Here is a 22,321-nt window from a genome sequence, read left to right on the forward strand (position 1 = left end):
TTCCTTCATCATCTCCACAAGGTCCTTTGCTGTTGTTCTGGGATTGATTTGCACTTTTCGCACCAAAGTACGTTCATCTCTAGGAGACAGGACGAGTCTCCTTCCTGAGTGGTATGACGGCTGCGTGGTCCCATGGTGTTTATACTTGCGTACTATTGTTTGTACAGATGAATGTGGTATCTTCAGGCGTTTGGAAATTGCTCCCAAGGGTGAACCAGACTTATGGAGGTCTACCATTTTTTTCAAGCAAAGAGGCCCTGAGTTTGAAGGTAGGCCTTGAAATACATCCACAGGTACACCTCCAATTGACTCAAATAATGTCAATTAGCCTATCAGAAGCTTCTAAAGCCATGACATCATTTCTGGAATTTTCCAAGCTGTTTAATGGCACAGTCAACTTAGTGTATGTAAACTTCTGACCCACTGGAATTGTGATATAGTGAATTATAAGTGAAATAATCTGTCTGTAAACAATTGTTGGAAAAATTACTTGTGTCATGCACAAAGTAGATGTCCTAACCGACTTGCCAAAACTATAGTTTGTTAACAAGAAATTGTGGTTGAAAAACAAATTTTAATGACTCCAACCGAAGTGTACTTAAACTTCCGACATCAACTGTAAATAGCAAAGCTATTTTTGGTATAACTTGGTAGGTATTTGACATGATGCAGTGATTATATTTTAACTTGATGTATGTAACATACTGTATTGCATAAACATGTAGAAAACATTCAATATTATATTGTAGAGAGGAAATTCAACATTTCACCATGTGTTCAACAAGACGTACATGTGAGTTGGTGTGGTTAACAACCCATGATAGTTAAAACCCTGTACTTCCTTACCATTATCTTTTATACGTGATTAATACCAACCATACTTTGAACATGCCATAATGCACTGTGATAACTGACTAATGGTACAGGAAGTGTGTAAGTCCTTTTGACCAAGACCGAAGGTGCAGATGGCACCAGAACACACAGTATTATCCTCTTGATATCCTCAGTTTCTGGTTTCCAGTATGCCGTTTGGGTTTTGGGTCAGTTCTGGTTTATGGAATGGAGCAGTATCCTCCACAGCCCCCCAGCCTGCGCTGCTGCTGGTCCCCCATTTGGACGCCCCGAGGCTGGGTGTCGCTTTCCCAAAGCCCTGGGGTCTGGAGGATCTTCTCCACCAGCTCCTCGAAGGCACACTGGACACCGTCCCGTGTTTTAGCACTGGCCTCTGCCAGGGTGGGAGGGCACATTAGTATGGTATCAATGTAAGGGGATGCACCAACACAAACTCACTAAACAATTTCTGGTTTGTTTCAAATAAATGGGAGCAAAAATGCATTATTTCATTTTTTTTTCATTTTTGAGAAATATTTATGAACGCACATCACCGAGATTTTGACGCAACAAGATCTGTGCATGACGAGCATAATGACATCGGACTGGGATGGATTTTTTTCTCCCAGAGTGATGTCTAAAGGGATATTTTTTTAGTCTGTTGATTTTCTGAGAATGTTGATCTTGATATGGGTAATTTAGATTGAGTTGTGTAGACAAAAATGCAGGCCAACGTAAGCCATACACATTCAGCGTTCAGAAAATATGTGTAGCCTACACGGCACATCTAAGAAAGGCCTCTTTTCCATAAACCTTTTTCCAAAACCCTTAATTTAGTCATTCTTCAGAAATGTTATAACCTAATTCCAAAAAAGGAGGTGACCAGAGCTAGGAAATATAAATGTATGTAGACATGGGATTGATAGTTGATCGACCACAGATTTGCGATCGTAATGCAATTCTCCTGGAAGGGCTGCATCCTTTAGTGGGGTTCTGACAGTGGAGATTACAAAAGTCAAAGTAGAGTAACAGGGTGGCATCTGTGCAAAAATGAATGAGTCTGCACACTGATGTATGCCCGTCTGCAGAAAGTCTTACTGTTTCTTGATTAAATTCAAATCTTTATGTACAATGCATTTGGAAAGTATTCAGACCCCTTGACTTTCTCCACATTTTGTTATGTTACAGCCTTATTCTAAAATGGATTACATTGTTTTTTCCCCCTCAATTTACACACAATACCCCATAATGACAAAGCAAAAAATATAAAAACCAGAAATATCACATTTACATAAGTATTCAGACCCTTTTCTCTTGACACAATGATCTCTTGACACAATGATGAAAATAATCATGGCCTCTAAACCTTCAAGCTGCATACTGGATCCTATTCCTACTAAACTGCTGAAGGAGCTGCTTCCTGTGCTTGGCCCTCCTATGTTGAACATAATAAACAGCTCTCTATCCACCGGATGTGTACCAAACTCACTAAAAGTGGCAGTGATAAAGCCTCTCTTGAAAAAGCCAAACCTTGACCCGGAAAATATAAAAAACTATCGGCCTATATCGAATCTTCCATTCCTCTCAAAAAATTTTTGAAAAAGCTGTTGCGCAGCAACTCACTGCCTTTCTGAAGACAAACAATGTATACGAAATGCTTCAGTCTGGTTTTAGACCCCATCATAGCACTGAGACTGCACTTGTGAAGGTGGTAAATGACCTTTTAATGGCGTCAGACCGAGGCTCTGCATCTGTCCTCGTGCTACTAGACCTTAGTGCTGCCTTTGACACCATCGATCACCACATTCTTTTGGAGAGACTGGAAACCCAAATTGGTCTACACGGACAAGTTCTGGCCTGGTTTAGATCTTACCTGTCGGAAAGATATCAGTTTGTCTCTGTGAATGGTCTGTCCTCCGACAAATCAACTGTACATTTCGGTGTTCCTCAAGGTTCCGTTTTAGGACCACTATTGTTTTCACTATATATTTTACCTCTTGGGGATGTTATTCGAAAACATAATGTTAACTTTCACTGCTATGCGGATGACACACAGCTGTACATTTCAATGAAACATGGTGAAGCCCCAAAATTGCCCTCGCTAGAAGCCTGTGTTTCAGACATAAGGAAGTGGATGGCTGAAAACTTTCTACTTTTAAACTCGGACAAAACAGAGATGCTTGTTCTAGGTCCCAAGAAACAAAGAGATCTTCTGTTAAATCTGACAATTCATCTTGATGGTTGTAAAGTCGTCTCAAATAAAACTGTGAAGGACCTCGGCGTTACTCTTGACCCTGATCTCTCTTTTGACGAACATATCAAGACTGTTTCAAGGACAGCTTTTTTCCATCTACGTAACATTGCAAAAATCAGAAATTTTCTGTCCAAAAATGATGCAGAAAAATTAATCCATGCATTTGTTACTTCTAGGTTAGACTACTGCAATGCTCTACTTTCCGGCTACCCGGATAAAGCACTAAATAAACTTCAGTTAGTGCTAAATACGGCTGCTAGAATCCTGACTAGAACCAAGAAATTTGATCATATTACTCCAGTGCTAGCTTCCCTACACTGGCTTCCTGTTAAGGCAAGGGCTGATTTCAAGGTTTTACTGTTAACCTATAAAGCGTTACATGGGCTTGCTCCTACCTATCTTTCCGAGTTGGTCCTGCCGTACATACCAATACGTACGCTACGGTCACAAGACGCAGGCCTCCTAATTGTCCCTAGAATTTCTAAGCAAACAGCGGGAGGCAGGGCTTTCTCCTATAGATCTCCATTTTTATGGAACAGTCTGCCTACCCATGTGAGAGACGCAGACTCGGTCTCAACCTTTAAGTCTTTACTGAAGACTTATCTCTTCAGTAGGTCATATGATTGAGTGTAGTCTGGCCCAGGAGTGTGAAGGTGAACGGAAAGGCTCTGGAGCAACGAACAGCCCTTGCTGTCTCTGCCGGGCCGGTTCCCCTCTCTCCACTGGGGTTCTCTGCCTCTAACCCTGTTACAGGGGCTGAGTCACTGGCTTGCTGGTGCTCTTTCATGCCGTCCCTAGGAGGGGTGCGTCACTTGAGTGGGTTGAGTTACTGACGTGATCTTCCTGTCTGGGTTGGCGCCCCCCTTGGTTTGTGCTGTGGTGGAGACCTCTGTGGGCTATACTCGGCCTTGTCTCAGGATTGTAAGTTGGTGGTTGAGGATATCCCTCTAGTGGTGCGGGGGCTGTGCTTTGGCAGAGTGGGTGGGGTTATATCCTTCCTGTTTGGCCCTGTCCGGGGTTTCTTCGGATGGGGCCACAGTGTCTCCGGACCGCTCCTGTCTCAGCCTCCAGTATTTATGCTGCAGTAGTTTATGTGTCGGGGGGCTGGGGTTAGTTGGTTATACCTGGAGTACTTCTCCTGTCTTATCCAGTGTCCTGTGTGAATTTAAGTATGCTCTCTCTAATTCTCTCGTTCTCTCTTCTCTCTGAGAACCTGAGCCCTAGGACCATACGTCAGGACTACCGGGCATGCTGACACCTTGCTGTCCCCAGTCCGCCTGGCCTTGCTGCTATTCCAGTTTCAACTGTTCTGCCTGCGGTTACGAAACCCCTACCTGTCCCAGACCTGCTGTTTTCAACTCTTAATGATCGGCTATGAAAAGCCAACTGAGAGACCTGAGCCCTAGGACCATACGTCGGGACTACCGGCCGTGGTGACTCCTTGCTGTCCCCAGTCCGCCTGGCCTTGCTGCTATTCCAGTTTCAACTGTTCTGCCTGCGGTTATGGAACCCCTACCTGTCCCAGACCTGCTGTTTTCAACTCTTAATGATCGGCTATGAAAAGCCAACTGAGATTTATTCCTGATTATTATTTGACCATGCTTGTCACTTATGAACATTTTTGAACATCTTGGTATGGTTCTGTTATAATCTCCACCCGGCACAGCCAGAAGAGGACTGGCCACCCCTCATAGCCTGGTTCCTCTCTAGGTTTCTTCCTAGGTTTTGGCCTTTCTAGGGAGTTTTTCCTAGCCACCGTGCTTCTACACCTGCATTACTAGCTGTTTGGGGTTTTAGGCTGGGTTTCTGTACAGCACTTCGAGATATTAGCTGATGTACGAAGGGCTATATAAAATAAAATTGAAAATTGATTGATTTACTCAGTACTTTGTGAAGCACCTTTAGCAGTGATTACAGCCACAAGTCTTATTGGGTATGACGCTACAAGCTTGGCACACCTGTATTTTGTGGAGTTTCTCCCATTCTTCTCTGCAGATCCTCTCAAGCTCTGACAGGTTGGAGGGGGAGCGTCGCTGCACAGCTATTTTCACGTCTCTCCAGAGATGTTCGATCGAGTTCAAGTCCGGGCTCTAGCTGGGCCACTCAAGGATATTCAGAGACTTGTCCCGAAGCCACTCCTGCGTTGTTTTGGCTGTGTGCTTAGGGTCGTTGTCCTGTTGGAAGGTGACCCTTCGCCCCAGTCTGAGGTCCTGAGCGCTCTGGAGCAGGTTTTCATCAAGGATCTATCTGTAATTTGCTCCGTTGATCTTTCCCTCAATCCTGACTAGTCTCCCAGTCCCTGCCGCTGAAAAACATCCCCACAGCATGATGCTGCCACCACCATGGTTCACCGTAGGGATAGGGCCAGGTTTCCTCCAGACGTGACACTTGGCATTCAGGCCAAAGAGTTCAATCTTGGTTTCATCAGACCAGAGAATCTTGTTTCTCATGATCAGAGTCCTTTAGGTGCCTTTTGGCAAACTCCAAGCGGGCTGTAATGTGCCTTTAACTGTGGAGTGCCTTCCGTCTTGCCACTCTACCATAAAGGCCTGATTGGTGGAGTGCTGCAGAGATGGTTGTCCTTCTGGAAGGTTCTCCCATCTCCACAGAGGAACTGGAGCTCTGTCAGAGTGGCCATCGGGTTCTTGGTCACCTGCCTGACCAAGGCCCTTCTCCCCCGATTGCTCAGTTTGGCCGGGCGGCCAGCTCTTGGAAGAGTTTGTTGGTTCCAAACTTCTTCCATTTAAGAATGATGGAGGCCACTGTGTTCTTGGGGACCTTCAATGCTGCAGAATTTTTTTGGTACCCTTCCCCAGATCTGTGCCTTGACACAATCCTGTCTCGGAGCTCTACGGACAATTCCTTCGACCTCATGACTTGGTTTTTGCTCTGACATGCACTGTCAACTGTGGGACCTTATATAGACAGGTGTGTGCCTTTCCAAATCTTGTCCAATCAATTGAATTTACCACAGGTGGACTCCAATCAAGTTGTAGAAACATCTCAAGGATGATCAATGGAAACAGGATGCACCTGAGCGCAATTTCAAGTCTCATAGCAAAGGGTCTGAATACTTATGTAAATAAGCCATCTGTTTCTTTTTTTTTTATACATTTGCAAAAATGTATAAAAACCTATTTTCACTTCGTAATTATGGGGTATTGTGTGTAGATTGATGAGGATTTTTCTAAAAAATGTTTTAAATAATGCTGTAACGTAACAAAATGTGGAAAAGGGGAAGGGGTCTGAATACTTTCCGAATGCACTGTATATATTTTTACTGAAGAAGTAGGCCTTTAACATAGTCCCTGGATCACTTTGTTTGAAATTTCAGTATCCTGGTTCCTTTACTCATAGATGCCCAGCTATATCACTAAGATGAAGAACTTACCAATAAAAAGCATGGAGTGTTTCCTTGCGAATTTAAGGCCTTCGTTTCTGTCAACTTCACGGTTTTCCTGAAACAAAAACAGAATTGTCAAATTTAACAACAATGGGTTCACATAACAGGTGTTAGCCTGTCTGACAACAGAATAAAACCATCTATTATCTTAGTATGTGGAACGTTTAATACCATCAGCTATAATTTGAGCAACACAAAACATTACTGAATGATGTGATCATCTTTCCGAAAACCTCTTCACAAAGTATCTTGATACATGATGCACTGGGACACCCACCTCCTTATCAATCTTGTTCCCGACCAGCATTTTGACGAGGTCGTTCCGTGTGCAGTATGTCTCCAGTTCGTTCAGCCAGTTCTCCAGCTTCGTGAACGTGACCCGTTTAGTGACATCATACACTAACAACAAAATAGAGGAGGTTAACTGTGTATCTGTACCTCATCCATATCTACAACTAAGATGTGTTATAGCAGGGGGGTACTCGAATCAAAGTATGGCGGTCCACAGTACTAGAGGTCCAGATTTGAGAATGTGGCTTGTATGGAGTACAATTTCCAACTGAGGCCATGTTGACTTATTTGGCAACTCATTTCGAGTAGGAGTGCTGGATCTACGATGATCGGTTTTGTCATTTAGATCACCATGAATAAGATTCTATGGACAGGAGGAACCTGATCCTAGATCAGCACTCCTACTTTGAGAGGCTTGGTACATACGGCCAGAGAGTTGATGTAGACCCCCATTGGCCGTGAGATAAACAAAACACTCACCCAGTATGACTCCCTGTGCACCACGGTAGTAGCTGGGCGTCAGGGTCCTGAACCTCTCCTGTCCTGCTGTGTCCTGACAGGTCCAAGATAGTCAACAATCATGATCAATGAGAGAAAGCAGTGGGCTAACCTTCAGCATGTAAACCAGGCTAGCATCAAGAGGAACTAACTTGGCAGGAAGTATCAATAAGCAGCATTATGGAGCTATAACATGACCATTTCAATGAGTTCACAATCATCAAATTCTGCGGAGACTATGAAGAGCTACACATCTATTCAATACGTAAACAAGTAAACTTCCCAGGTCCTACTAGGGCCGTGGATTTCACTTTGGGAACACAACCTTCTGCTATGATATACAGTTGAAGTCGGAAGTTTACATACACCAAATACATTTAAACTAAGTTTTTCACAATTCCTGACATTTAATCCTAGTAAAATTCCCTGTCTTAGGTCAGTTAGGATCACCACTTTATTTTAAGAATGTGAAATGTCAGAATAATAGTAGAGAGAATTATTTATTTAAGCTTTTATTTACTTCATCACATTCCCAGTGGGCCAAAGTTTACATACACTCAATTAATATTTGGTAGCATTGCCTTTAAATTGTTTAACTTGGGTCAAACGTTTTGGGTAGCCTTCTACAAGCTTCCCACAATAAGTTGGGTGAATTTTGGCCCATTCCTCCTGACAGAGCTGGTGTAATTGAGTCAGGTTTGTAGGCCTCCTTGCTCGCACACGCTTTTTCAGTTCTGCCCACACATTTTCTATAGGATTGAGGTCAGGGCTTTGTGATGGCCACTCCAATGCCTTGACTTTGTTGTCCTTAAGCCATTTTGCCACAACTTTGGAAGTATGCTTGGGGTCATTGTCCATTTGGAAGACCCATTTGCGACCAAGCTTTAACTTCTTCACTGATGTCTTGAGATGTTGCTTCAATATATCCTTCCTCATGATGCCATCTATTTTGTGAAGTGCACCAGACCCTCCTGCAGCAAAGTACCCCCACAGCATGATGCTGCCACCCCCGTGCTTCACGGTTGGGTTGTTGTTCTGGGATTGATTTGCACTTTTCGCACCAAAGTACGTTCATCTCTAGGAGACAGAACGCGTCTCCTTCCTGAGCGGTATGAAGGCTGCGTCTTCCCATGGAGTTTATACTTGCGTACTATTGTTTGTACAGATGAACGTGGTACCTTCAGGCGTTTGGAAATTGCTCCCAATGATGAACCAGACTTGTGGAGGTCTACAATTTTATTTCTGAAGTCTTGGCTGATTTCTTTTGATTTTCCCATGATGTCAAGCAAAGAGGCACTGAGTTTGAAGGTAGGCCTTGAAATACATCCACAGGTACACCTCCAATTGACTCAAATGATGTCTATTCACCTATCAGAAGCTTCTAAAGCCATTACATAATTTTCTGGAATTTTCCAAGCTGTTTAAAGGCACAGTCAATTTGGTGTATGTAAACTTCTGACCAACTGGAATTGTGATACAGTGAATTATAAGTGAAATAATCTGTCTGTAAACAATTGTTGGAAAAATTACTTGTGTCATGCACAAAGTAGATGTCCAAATCGACTTGCCAAAACTATAGTTTGTTAACAAGAAATGTGTGGAGTGGTTGAAAAACGAGTTTTAATGACTCCAACCTAAAGTGTATGTAAACTTCTGACTTCAACTGTATACCCATTTATTATTGAAGAATATAACTTAGAAATGCCTCATGAACTTAGTTCAACTGTCATACCCCATCAGGACCCAAAATATAAGCTTGTTTTACTCCATTGTTTGTAAACAATGTAATTGTAAAAAAAATACTGTTTAGCCTCAAAACAAGATTTAAACGGTAATGGAAACACTTGGCTTTAGAACACCAGCTAACTTGAAATTGACATTTTTGAAGAACATTTTTTTTTTTATAACTAATCATGTTATTTTACACATTTTGCCATGAGGCTGAGAGAAAATATTGTTTTAAAGCTCAGGGATTCTTGAAAGACGGGACAATCTCAAATATTTGTCTTAATATTAACAACATGTGAAATATATAATGATTGTATCAAACATTAGGATCACCTGCTCTTTCCATGACAGACTGACCAGGTGAATGCTATGATCTTTCATTGATGTCACTTGTTAAATCCACTTCAAAATCAGTGTAGATGAAGGGGAGGAGAAAGGTTAAAGAAGGATTTTTAAGTATCGAGACAATTGAGACATGGATTGTGTGTGTGCCATTTAGAGGGTGAATGAGCAAAACAAAAGATTTAAGTGCCTTTGAACGGGGTATGATAGTAGGTGCCAGGTGCACCAGTTTGAGTGTGTCAAGAACTGCAATGGTGCTGGGTTTTTCATGCTTAACAGTTTCCTGTATGTATTAAGAATGGTCCACCACCCAAAGGACATCCAGCCAACTTGACACAACTGTGAGAAGCACTAGAATCAACATGGGCCAGCATCCCTGTGGAACACTTTACACCTTGTAGAGTCGATGCACAGATGAATTGAGGCTGTTCTGGGGATCTTTTATTTCACCTCATGAAACATGGGACCAACACTTTACATGTTGCTTTTATATTTTTGTTCAGTAAAATATATATTAAAATTTTTTGCTCAGCAAAGTTTTTCCTCAGTTGCTTTATAACTAAAACCTGATTAAAATAAAAATATTTGAACCAAAATTCTAACTAAATGTTTATCTATCAGGCAGATGGAGTTGACAGTTTATGGTTTTGACCATGGTGATTCCAATATTGTTCGTTCAATCTATCAAAAGTAGAGAACTTTACAGACCACGAGTGGTCTTGTTGCACTACATGGTATAGCTAACCCTGCTCATTCCTAATTAATTTAGGATTTTAGACTAATCTGACGGAGTAAAGCAAATCTTCGGACACATCTTTTAGGAATCAAAATGTTTAAATAAATATTCTTTAAAGTCACAGAGCCTTTTTCCACGGAGCCTTGCAAAAAACGACATCTGATCATTTTTCGGTGAATATCTACTTTTTGCCAGTTATTTGAATTTTAAACACTTTTTTTGTTGAGTTTGAAATTGGGATCTTTTGCTCCGGACAAGGGCATTTCCAGGCATAGAGCTGACATGGAAATTAATAATATTGAAAGTATTCAGAACATTTCTAAAACAAATCTTCTCTTATAAAATTCCCCTCAAATGTACATTTTAAACTGAAATAATGAAAAATAAAATGTATACAATAAAAATAACATTTCCCTGCAGGACAAGGATTGTCCCGATTTTCAAGAATCCCTGAGCTAATTTCCTACTATTCTACACATTTTGCCATGAGGCGGAGAGAAAATAACAGTTTTAAAGCAAATTTCTTGTGATATTTGTATTTTATATCATGGCTTCATGCTATCTGGGGGGCCTGACCTCAGCCCAACCCCATATTTTGAAAGCTGAGAAACAGCCCTTTCAAATGATATGACATGCAATAGCACTACATCAAATTGTAATCAGTCAAGAAAAAAAACACTTCCTAATGAAGATGTTGCATATTGATTCGCCCTTATTTTCTAAGGTTTGATGATCTGAAATCAGAAAAGCAATACCTTTTACTGTGAAGGAATCACAGCCGTTTTAGTGACTGGTGGTATTTTTCTACAATTCTATGGAATGTTCTGTGATCAGACACTTTATCTGGATAGTATATTAAACACATACACCAAAACATATTACAAATGGCATTTAGTCTTAAATTTGATAAGGAAAGACAAACAAGTAATATAATATGAATAAACCAATAACTTTATTGAAAGAATAAGGTTAGAATATATGGTCTCATTCAAACCTGACAAAAAGTGCAAGTTACATCACGCTATTATAACCATAACATTTTATACAACATTCATCAAGGATATTGTCATAAAAAATTAACTGGAATAACAAAATATTATAAGGCATATAATAACAATAATTGGCTTTTATAATTGGCTTTTACAACTTCAATTTCTTCATACATACATACATACATACATACATACATAAAACAGCCTAATACACAGTCAGAATGGGAACAAATTAAAAGCCAAGCAAGGGGAAATTACCAGTGACAATCTGAGCTACTGGGTGAAGACTAAAAGGCTTCCCATTACTAGTACCTATGTATGGTATGTACAGTGCCTTCATAAAGTACTCACACCCCTTGACTTTTTCCATATTTTGATGTGTTACAAAGTGGGATTAAAATGGATTTCATTGTCATTTTTTATCAACGATCTACACAAAATACTAATGTCAAAGTGGAAGATTTACTTTTACACACAATAAGCCAAAATGTCCAAGTGGAAATATGTTTGTAGAAATTTTTACAAATGAATTAAAAATGAAAAGCTGAAATGTCTGGAGTCAATAAGTATTCAACCCCTTTGTTATGGCAATCCTAAATATGTTCAGGAGTTAACAAGTCACATAATAACAAGTAACATAATAACAAGTAACATAATACGTTGCATGGACTAGCTGATGAGCTGATGAGATACTGGGGTGCAAATGAGCAAAATAAATAACAATATGGGGATGAGGTAGTTGGGCGGGCTAATTACAGATGGGCTGTGTACAGGTGCAGTGATCGGTAAGGTGCTCTGACAACTGATGCTTAAAGTTAGTGAGGGAGATAAGAGTCTCTGAAGCAGTTCGTTCCAGTCATTGGCAGCAGAGAACTGGAAGGAATGGCGGCCAAAGGAGGTGTTGGCTTTGGGGATGACCAGTGAGATGTACCTGCTGGAGCGCATACTACGGGTGGGTGTTGCTATGGTGACCAATGAGCTAAGCTAAGGCGGGGATTTGCTTAGCAGTGATTTATAGATGACCTGGAGCCAGTGGGTTTGGCGACGAATATGTAGTGAGGACCAGCCAACAAGAGCGTACAGGTCACAGTGGTGGGTAGTATATGGGGCTTTGGTGACAAAACGGATGGCACTGTGATAGACTACATCCAATTTGCTGAGTAGAGTGTTGGAGGCTATTTTGTAAATGACATCGCCGAAGTCAAAGATCGGTAGGATAGTCAGTTTTACGAGGGCATGTTTGGCAGCATGAGTGAAGGAGGCTTTGTTGCGAAATAGGAAGCCAATTCTAGATTTAACTTTGGATTGGAGATGCTTAATGTGAGTCTGGAAGGAGAGTTTACGGTCTAACCAGACACCTAGGTATTTGTAGTTGTCCACATACTCTAGGTCAGACCCGCCGAGTTTTACTAGTGTTTAAGAGCAGTTAGAGGCTACAGAAGGAGTGTTGTATGGCATTGAAACTCGTTTGGAGGTTTGTTAACAGTGTCCAATGAAGGGCCAGATGTATACAAAATGGTGTCGTCTGCGTAGAGGTGGATCTGAGAGTCACCAGCAGCAAGAGCGACATCATTGATATACACAGAGAATAGAGTCGGCCCGAGAATTGAACCCTGTGGCATCCCCATAGAGACTGCCATAGGTCCAGAAAACAGGCCCTCCGATTTGACACATTGAACTCTATCTGAGAAGTAGTTGATGAACCAGGCGAGGCAGTCATTTGAGAAACCAAGGCTATTTAGTCTGCCAATAAGAATGCGGTGGTTGACAGAGTCGAAAGCCTTGGCCAGTTCAATGAAGACGGCTGCACAGTACTGTCTATTATCGATCGCAGTTATAATATCGTTTAGGACCTTGAGCCTGGCTGATGTGCACCCATGACCAGCTCGGAAACCGGGTTGCATAGCGGAGAAGGTACGGTGGGATTCGAAATGGTCGGTGATCTGTTTGTTAACTTGGCTTTCAAAAACTTTCGAAAGGCAGGGCAGGATGGATATAGGTCTGTAACAGTTTGGATCTAGAGTGTCACCCCCTTTGAAGAGGGGGATGACCGCAGCAGCTTTCCAATCTCTGGGGATCTCAGACGTTACGAAAGAGGTTGAACAGGCTAGTAATAGGGGTTGCGACAATTTCGGCGGCTAATTTTAGAAAGAAGGGGTCCAGATTGTCTAGCCCAGATGATTTGTAGGGGTCCAGATTTTCCAGCTCTTTCAGAACATCAGCTGTCTGAATTTGTGTGAAGGAGAAGCGGGGGGGGCATGAGCAAGTTGCAGCGGAGGGTGCAGAGCTGGTGGCCGGGGTAGTGGTAGCCAGGTGGAAAGCATGGCCAGCTGTAGCAAAATGCTTGTTGAAATTCTCGATTATTGTAGATTTATCGGTGGTGATAGAGTTTCCTCTGTACCCTACACATATATTTATCTGTAAGGTCCCTCAGTCGAACAGTGAATTTCAAAACACAGATTCAACCACAAAGACCAGGGAGGTTTTCCAATGCCTCGCAAAGAAGGGCACCTATTGGTAGATGGATAAATAAATAAAAAAGCAGACATTGAATATCCCTTTGAGCATGGTGAAGTTATTAATTACACTTTGGATGGTGTATCAATACACCCAGTCACCACAAAGATACAGGTGTCCTTCCTAACTCAGTTGCCGGAGAGGAAGGAAACCACTCAGGGATTTTACCATGAGGCCAATGGCGATTTTAAAACAGTTACAGAGTTTAATGGCTGTGACAGGAGAAAACTAAGGATGGATCAACAACATTGTAGTTACTCCACAATTCTAAGCTAATTGACAGAGTGAAAACAAGGAAGCCTATACAGAATAGAAAACATGCACATGTTTGTGACAAGGCACTAATATTGCAACAAAAAAAACAGTGGCAAAGTGTTTGGGGCAAATCCAATAGAACACATTACTGAGCACCTCTCCATATTTTCAAGCATAGGGATCGCGGCATCATGTTATATGTAGGCTTGTAATCGTTAAGGACGGGAGTTTCAGGATAAAAAAGAAACAGAATGCAGCTAAGCACAGGCAAAATCATAGAGGAAAACCTGATTCAGTCTACTTTTCACCAGACACTGCGAGATGAATTCACCTTTCAGCAGGACAATAACCTAAAACACAAGGCCAAATCTACACTGGACTTGCTTATCAAGAAGACGGTGAATTACATGAGTGGCAAAGTTAGAGTGTTGATTTAAGATAGCCCTATTTGGTAAAAGACCTAGTCCATATTACGGCAAGAACATCTCAAATAAGCAATCATTACATTAAGACATGAAGGTCAGTCAACATGGAAAATTAAGTACTTTGAAAGTTTCTTCAAGTGCAGTCGCAAAAACCATCAAGCGCTATGATGAAACGGGCTCTCATGAGGACCGCCACAGGAATGGAAGACCCAGATTTACCTCTGCTGCCAGCCTCAGAAATTGCAGCCCAAATAAATGCTTCAAAGAGTTCAAGTCACAGACACATCAACTCTTATTACAAATTGGTGCATTCAACTTATGATAGCCAGTGGGACAACCACTTTTTTAAATTTTTTATTTTTTTTTAATAGAAGGATTACTTTGATACTATTCCAGGTATTCCTTAAAGAGGTAGGGTTTCAAGTGTCTCTGGAAGGTGGTCAGTGACTCCGCTGTCCTGGCATCGTGGGGAGCTTGTTCCACCATTGGGGTGCCAGAGCAGCGAATAGCTTTGACTGGGCTGAGCGGGAACTGTGCTTCCGTAGAGGTAGGGGGGCTAGCAGGCCAGAGGTGGATGAATGTAGTACCCTCGTTTTGGTGTAGGGTCTAATCAGAGCCTGAAGGTAAGGAGGTGCCGTTCTCCTCACAGCTCCGTAGGCAAGCACCATGGTCTTGTAGTAGATGCGAGCCTCAACTGGAAGCCAGTGGAGTGTGCGGAGGAGCGGGGTGACATGAGAGAACTTGGGAAGGTTGAACACCAGACGGGCTGCAGCGTTCTGGATAAGTTGTAGGGGTTTAATGGCACAGGCAGGGAGCACAGCCAACAGCGAGTTGCAGTAATCCAGACGGGAGATGACAACTGCCTGGATTAGGACCTGTGCCGCTTTCTGTGTAAGGTAGGGTCGTACTCTGCGAAAGTTGTAGAGCATGAACCTGCAGGATCGGGTCACCGCTTTGATGTTAGCGGAGAACGACAGGATGTTGTCCAGGGTCACGCCAAGGTTCTTTGCATTCTGGGAGGAGGACACAATGGAGTTGTCAACCGTGATGGCGAGATCATGGAGCGGGCAGTCCTTCCCCGGGAGGAAGAGCATCTCCGTCTTGCCGAGGTTCAGCTTGATGTGGTGATCCGACATTCACACTGAAATGTCTGCCAGACATGCAGAGATGCGATTCGCCACCTGGTTATCAGAAGGGGGGAAGGAGAAAATTAATTGTGTGTTGTCTGCGTAGCAATGATAGGAGAGACCATGTGAGGATATGACAGAGCCAAGTGACTTGGTGTATAGAGAGAATAGGAGAGGGCCTAGACTGAGCCCTGGGGGACACCAGTGGTGAGAGCACGTGGTGCTGAGACAGATTCTCGCAACGCCACCTGGTAGGAGCGACCTGTCAGGTAGGACGCAATCCAAGAGTGAGCAGCGCCGGAGATACCCAACTCGGAGAGGGTGGAGAGGAGGATATCAACTGTTCAGAGGGCACTGTGTGAATCAGGCCTTCATGGTCAAATTGCTGCAAAGAAACCACTACTAAAAGGACACCAATAAGAAGAAGAGACCTGCTTGGGACAAGAAAAACACGCAATGGACATTAGACCGGTGGAAATGTGTCCTTTGGTCTGGAGTCCAAATGTGAGATTTTTGGTTCCAACCGCCGTGTCTTTGTGAGACGCGGTGTGGGTGAACGGATGATCTCCGCATGTGTAGTTCCCACCGTAAAACATGGAGGAGGTGGTGTTATGGTGTGGAGGTGCTTTGCTGTTGACACTGTCTGTGATTTATTTTGAATTCAAGGCACACATAACCAGCATGGCTACCACAGCATTCTGCAGCGATACGCCATCCCATCTGGTTTGGGCTTAGTGGGACTATCATTTGTTTTTAAACAGGACAATGACCCAACATACCTCCAGGCTGTGTAAGGGATATTTTACCAAGAAGGAGAGTGATGGCATACTGCATCAGATGTCCTGGCCTCCACAATTCCCCGACCTCAACCCAATTGAGATGGTTTGGGATGAGTCGGATGGCAGAGTGAAGGAAAAGCAGCCAACAAGTGCTCAGCATATGTGGGAACTCCTTCAAGACTGTTGGAAAAGCATTCCAGGTGAAGCTGGTTGAGAGAATGCCAAGAGTGTTAAAGCTGTCATGAAGGCAAAGTGTGGCTATTTGAAGAATCTCAAATATATTTTGATTTGTTTAACACTTTTTTTGGTTACTACATGATTCCATTAATGTGTTATTTCATAGTTTTAATGTCTTCACTATTATTCTACAATGTAGAAAATAGTAAAAAATAAAGAAAAACCCTTGAATGAGTAGGTGTCCAAACCTTTGACAGGTACTGTATATTTCTGTATTTAATTTTCAACAAATTTGCCAAAATTTCTAAAAACATGATTTCACTTTGTCATTATGGGCTATTATGAACAGCGCCGGAAGAAGATGGCTGCCGTTTTACAGCCCTCTAACCAATTGTACTACTATGTGTGTTTTTCCGCGTTATTTGTAATTTATTTTGTACATAATGTTTCTGCCATCGTCTCTTATAACCAAAGAGAGCTTCTGGATATCAGGACAGCGATTACTCACCTCGCGTTGGACGAAGACTTTTTCTTCAACGAGGCGTTCGCGAAGGATATTCTACAGACTCCCGACAAGGCCCAGATCCCCGTCATTCGCGTGAAGAAGAGACGGAGATATCGTGGACGCAGATCCGGGTGCCTTGTAAGGATCCGACGGCGAACGAGTAAACTGCCTCTCCCATCAATCCTATTAGCCAATGTTCAATCTTTTGAGAATAAAATTGACGATTTAAGATTACGGTTATCCTACCAACGGGACATTAAAAACTGTAATATCTTATGTTTCACGGAGTCGTGGCTGAACGACAACAATGACAACATTCAGCTAGCGGGCTATACGCTACATCGACAGGACAGAACTGCAGACTCTGGTAAGACAAAGGGTGGCGGTCTGTGTATATTTGTAAACAACAGCTGGTGCACAAAATCAAATACTAAGGAAGTCTCGAGGTTTTGCTCGCCTGAGGTAGAGTATCTTATGATAAGCTGTAGACCACACTATTTACCAAGAGAGTTTTCATCTATATTTTTCATAGCTGTCTATTTACCACCACAAACCAATGCTGGCATTAAGATTGCACTGAATGAGTTGTACAAGGCCATTAATCAACAGGAAAACGCTCATCCAGATGCAGCGCTCCTAGTAGCCGGGGACTTTAATGCAGGGAAACTTAAATCCGTTCTACCTCATTTCTACCAGCATGTTAAATGTGCAACCAGAGGGGAAAAAACTCTAGACCACCTTTACTCCACACACAAAGACGCATACAAAGCTCTCCCTCGCCCTCCATTTGGCAAATCTGACCATAACTCTATCCTCCTGATTCCTGCTTATAAGCAAAAACTGAAGCAGGAAGCACCAGTGATTCGGCTAATAAAAAAGTGGTCAGATGACGCAGATGCTAAGCTACAGGACTGTTTTGCTAGCACAGACTGGAACATGTTCCGGGATTCTTCAGACAGCATTGAGGAGTACACCACATCAGTCACTGGCTTCATCAATAAGTGCATCGATGATGTCGTCCCCCACAGTGACCGTACGTACATACCCCAACCAGAAGCCATGGATTACAGGAAACATCCGCACTGAGCTAAAGGGTAGAGCTGCCGCTTTCAAGGAACGGGACTCTAACCCGGACGCTTATAAGAAATCCCGCTATGACCTCCGACGAACCATCAAACAGGCAAAGAGTCAATACAGGTCTAAGATTGAATCATACTACACTGGCTCTGACGCTCGTCGGATGTGGCAGGGCTTGAAAACTATTACAGACTACAAAGGGAAGCACAGCCGCGAGCTGCCCAGTGACACAAGCCTACCAGACGAGCTAAACCACTTCTATGCTCGCTCGAGGCAAGCAACACTGAAGCATGCACGAGAGCACCAGCTGTTCCGGGACGACTATGTGATCACGCTCTCCGTAGCCGATGTGAGTAAGACTTTTAAGCAGGTCAACATTCACAAGGCCGCAGGGCCAGACGGATTACCAGGACGTGTACTCCGAGCATGTGCTGACCAACTGGCAAGTGTCTTCACTGACATTTTCAACATGTCCCTGACTGAGTCTGTAATACCAACATGTTTCAAGCAGACCACCATAGTCCCCGTGCCCAAGAACTCTAAGATAACCTGCCTAAATGACTACCGACCCGTAGCACTGACGTCTGTAGCCATGAAGTGCTTTGAAAGACTGGTCATGGCTCACATCAACAGCATAATCCCAGAAACCCTAGACCCACTCCAATTTGCATACCGCCCCAACAGATCCACAGATGATGCAATCTCTATCGCACTCCACACTGCCCTTTCCCACCTGGACAAGAGGAACACCTACGTGAGAATGCTATTCATTGACTACAGCTCAGCATTCAACACCATAGTGCCCTCTAAGCTCATCACTAAGCTAAGGATCCTGGGACTAAACACCTCCCTCTGCAACTGGATCCTGGACTTCCTGACGGGCCGCCCCCAGGTGGTAAGGGTAGGTAACAACACATCTGCCACACTGATCCTCAACACGGGGGCCCCTCAGGGGTGCGTGCTCAGTCCCCTCCTGTACTCTCTGTTCACCCATGACTGCATGGCCAGGCACGACTCCAACACCATCATTAAGTTTGCCGACGACACAACAGTGGTAGGCCTGATCACCGACAACGATGAGACAGCCTATAGGGGAGGAGGTCAGAGATCTGGCCGTGTGGTGCCAGGACAACAACCTCTCCCTCAACGTGACCAAGACAAAGGAGATGATTGTGGACTACAGGAAAAAAAAAGAGGACTGAGCACGCCCCCATTCTCATCGACGGGGCTGTAGTGGAACAGGTTGAGAGCTTCAAGTTCCTTGGTGTCCACATCACCAACGAACTATCATGGTCCAAACACACCAAGACAGTCGTGAAGAGGGCACGACAAAGCCTATTCCCCCTCAGGAGACTAAAAAGATTTGGCATGGGTCCTCAGATCCTCAAAAATTCTACAGCTGCACCATCGAGAGCATCCTGACTGGTTGCATCACCGCCTGGTATGGCAACTGCTTGGCCTCTGACCGCAAGGCACTACAGAGGGTAGTGCGTACGGCCCAGTACATCACTGGGGCAAAGCTCCTGCCATCCAGGACCTCTATACCAGGCGGTGTCAGAGGAAGGCCCTCAAAATTGTCAAAGACTCCAGCCACCCTAGTCATAGACTGTTCTCTCTGCTACCGCACGGCAAGCGGTACCGGAGTGCCAAGTCTAGGTTCAAAAGACTTCTCAACAGCTTCTACCCCCAAGCCATAAGACTCCTGAACAGCTAATCATGGCTACCCGGACTATTTGCACTGCCCCCCCACCCCATCCTTTTACGCTGCTGCTACTCTGTTAAGTATTTATGCATAGTCACTTTAACTCTACCCACATGTACATATTACCTCAACTACCTCAACTAGCCGGTGCCCCCGCACATTGACTATGCAACGGTACCCCCTGTATATATAGCCTCCCTACTGTCACTTTATTTTACTGTATATATAGCCTCCCTACTGTCACTTTATTTTACTTCTGCTCTTTTTTTCTCAACACTTTTTTGTTGTTGTTTTATTCTTACTTTTTTGTTTAAAATAAATGCACTGTTGGTTAAGGGCTGTAAGTAAGCATTTCACTGTAATGTCTGCACCTGTTGTATTCGGCGCATGTGACCAATAAAATTTGATTTGATTTGATTTGATTTGATTTATGTGTAGATGGGTGAGAGAAAAACAAACACATTTCATCCATTTAGAATTCAGGCTGTATCAACAAAATGTAGAATAAGTCTAGGGGTATGAATAGTTTCTGAAGGCACTGTAAGTAGTTAGCTAGCTAGCTAATAAGTACTTTTACTGGTAAAATAGCAATCCTGCAGCAGCCTTCTCTTCTGCTTGGCTGGCTAGCTAGTTTCATATCTAATCACTAGCCAGATCACTTTAGCTAGGTCTAGCTAATACCTAACAACAAATGCTCTTCAAATTGTCAATGAGTATTTTATTTTGTACAGTTATCAATTAAAACATTTACATAAAAAAAAGAGAAAAGCTAAATAAAGTAGGCTAGCTAGCTGATTGTCTACTCGGCTTGTTATTAAAATTTTATTTTACATCTTATCCGTTGGAAAAAAATACTCTAAAAAGTACATATTATAATTACCAACATAAAAATGAAATTGTATACTGTTTCTTACCTTAATATTGTTGTCCTGATCTTAATGACAGAGATGTGAAAGTTGTGAGAAACCTTTCAGGTCCACTAGAGGTGAGGCGCCTCCCGGTGGCAGCATTCACTTTTTTCTCTGCGTCAAAACTCACAATTTCCTCATTCCTACCAATGACGTATTGGCGTCAGTCATTACTATGGCAATTCAAGATGCCGCTACCCATACCTCTAATAAACATTGTTCAATTAAAATAGAGGAGTTTCTATGTTATAAGCGCATGTTTAGTATTAGTGGATTGAATACATCTCTTTGCTCAGCTTTACTTCCTTAAGCGTTTCCATTCCCCTTTAAACTATAATTTGTACATCATAGATCAGTGGTTCCCAAACTGTGGGGCATGCGAGGGATCGGCAGAGGCAGCAATGTAATGTTTGAGTCACTCACATATCACATGAATACATTTACATTTACATTTAGCAGACGCTCTTATCCAGAGCGACTTACAGTTAGTGAATACATTTTTTTTTTTTATACTGGCCCCCCGTGGGAATCGAACCCACAACCCTGGCGTTGCAAACGCCATGCTCTATCAACTGAGCTACATCCCTGCCGGCCATTCCCTCCCCTACCCTGGACGACGCTGGGCCAATTGTGCGCCGTCCATGAGTCTCCCGGTCGCGGCCGGCTGCGACAGAGCCTGGATTCGAACCAGGATCTCTAGTGGCACAGTTAGCACTGCAAAGCAGTGCCTTAGACCACTGCGCCACTCAGGAGGTTAATACACATTAGACATGGCAAAATGTATAGAATTGCAAGAAAATTTGCTTTCAAAACGGCAACATTTTCTCTGCACCCTGTGAAGAATTTGTAGAATTGCAGGAAATAAGCTTTAAACCTGCAAAATGTTCTCTCCGATAACTAGAGGGGTGTGAACAGTTTGTGTCATGAACAGTGCTTATGCGCATAGAAATAGAGAAAGTAGAAAGCAGATTATTCAGTCGACATTTCTATTGGTCCTGGACTATGGCTACATCATCTAAATGAAAGCAGCTGCCACAATAAAGCCGTTAGATGCAGTTTGTCATAGCGCATTGCGCTTTTTTATGGGCGACAATTTTAGTACCCATCACTTCATTCTCTACCAGAAACTTGGTTGGCCCTCTGATGTCACGTAGGTTTTCATTTATAAAGCCATTTTACAAAAAGTCCCACTGTACCTAACATCTTTACTAAACTTTAGACATACGAGTTACCACACCCGGTCTCAGGGATGGTTAACTCTGGACTTTCCTTTGGTGTCTACCGAGTTAGGTAAATAAGCTTTTGGTTTTCTTGAACCTTATTTGTGGAACAATCTTGAAAATGTCATGTTTTGGTGCCTCTAGGGCAATTCAGAAATCTGATTGAGGACCTTATTACTGATTCATGTGTTTGTTTTTTATGGCCATGTTGTTCTTTCTTTCTGCTTGCATTTTGTATTTATATTGATGTGTGTATTTATGTGATTCAGGGCTCATCTGTAAAAGAGACCTTGGTCTCAGTATGACTCCCTGATAAAATAAAGGTTAAATACAAATTAAATAAATAGACGTGGTGTGTGTGTGGGGGGGGGGGGGCACGGGATGTTCCCCAATACTGGAAGGTGGGCCTCTGAGTGAAAAGGTTTGGGAACCCCTGTAGATGGTCAGTCCTTGTATCCATAGCTCTGTCTATGATTTTGAGAGTGGTTACATTTCTCCATCCCAATTCCTCAGCTGTTTACAAAAACAGTGGCGGGGTGTCGGCTTTGCTGTTG

At 43.0% G+C, this 22,321-nt stretch overlaps 1 protein-coding gene across 1 annotated transcript in view; it reads right to left on the reverse strand.

Moving 5' to 3' along the window:
* Positions 1-554: 554 nt before the first annotated feature.
* The window catches only part of LOC121534928 (ras-related protein Rab-18-B), a 30,346-nt gene continuing 8,579 nt past the window's right edge, over positions 555-22,321 (reverse strand). The window contains exons 4-7 of the mRNA XM_041841552.2: positions 7,260-7,332; positions 6,766-6,887; positions 6,477-6,543; positions 555-1,225 (exon numbers count right to left, since the gene is read on the reverse strand). Coding sequence (XP_041697486.1) covers positions 1,053-1,225; positions 6,477-6,543; positions 6,766-6,887; positions 7,260-7,332 — 435 coding nt within the window. The 3' untranslated portion in view covers positions 555-1,052. The remainder of the gene's footprint in view (positions 1,226-6,476; positions 6,544-6,765; positions 6,888-7,259; positions 7,333-22,321) is intronic.

The sequence above is a fragment of the Coregonus clupeaformis genome, chromosome 21 (assembly GCF_020615455.1).
Source record: "Coregonus clupeaformis isolate EN_2021a chromosome 21, ASM2061545v1, whole genome shotgun sequence".
NCBI classification, from domain to species: Eukaryota; Metazoa; Chordata; class Actinopteri; order Salmoniformes; family Salmonidae; genus Coregonus; species Coregonus clupeaformis.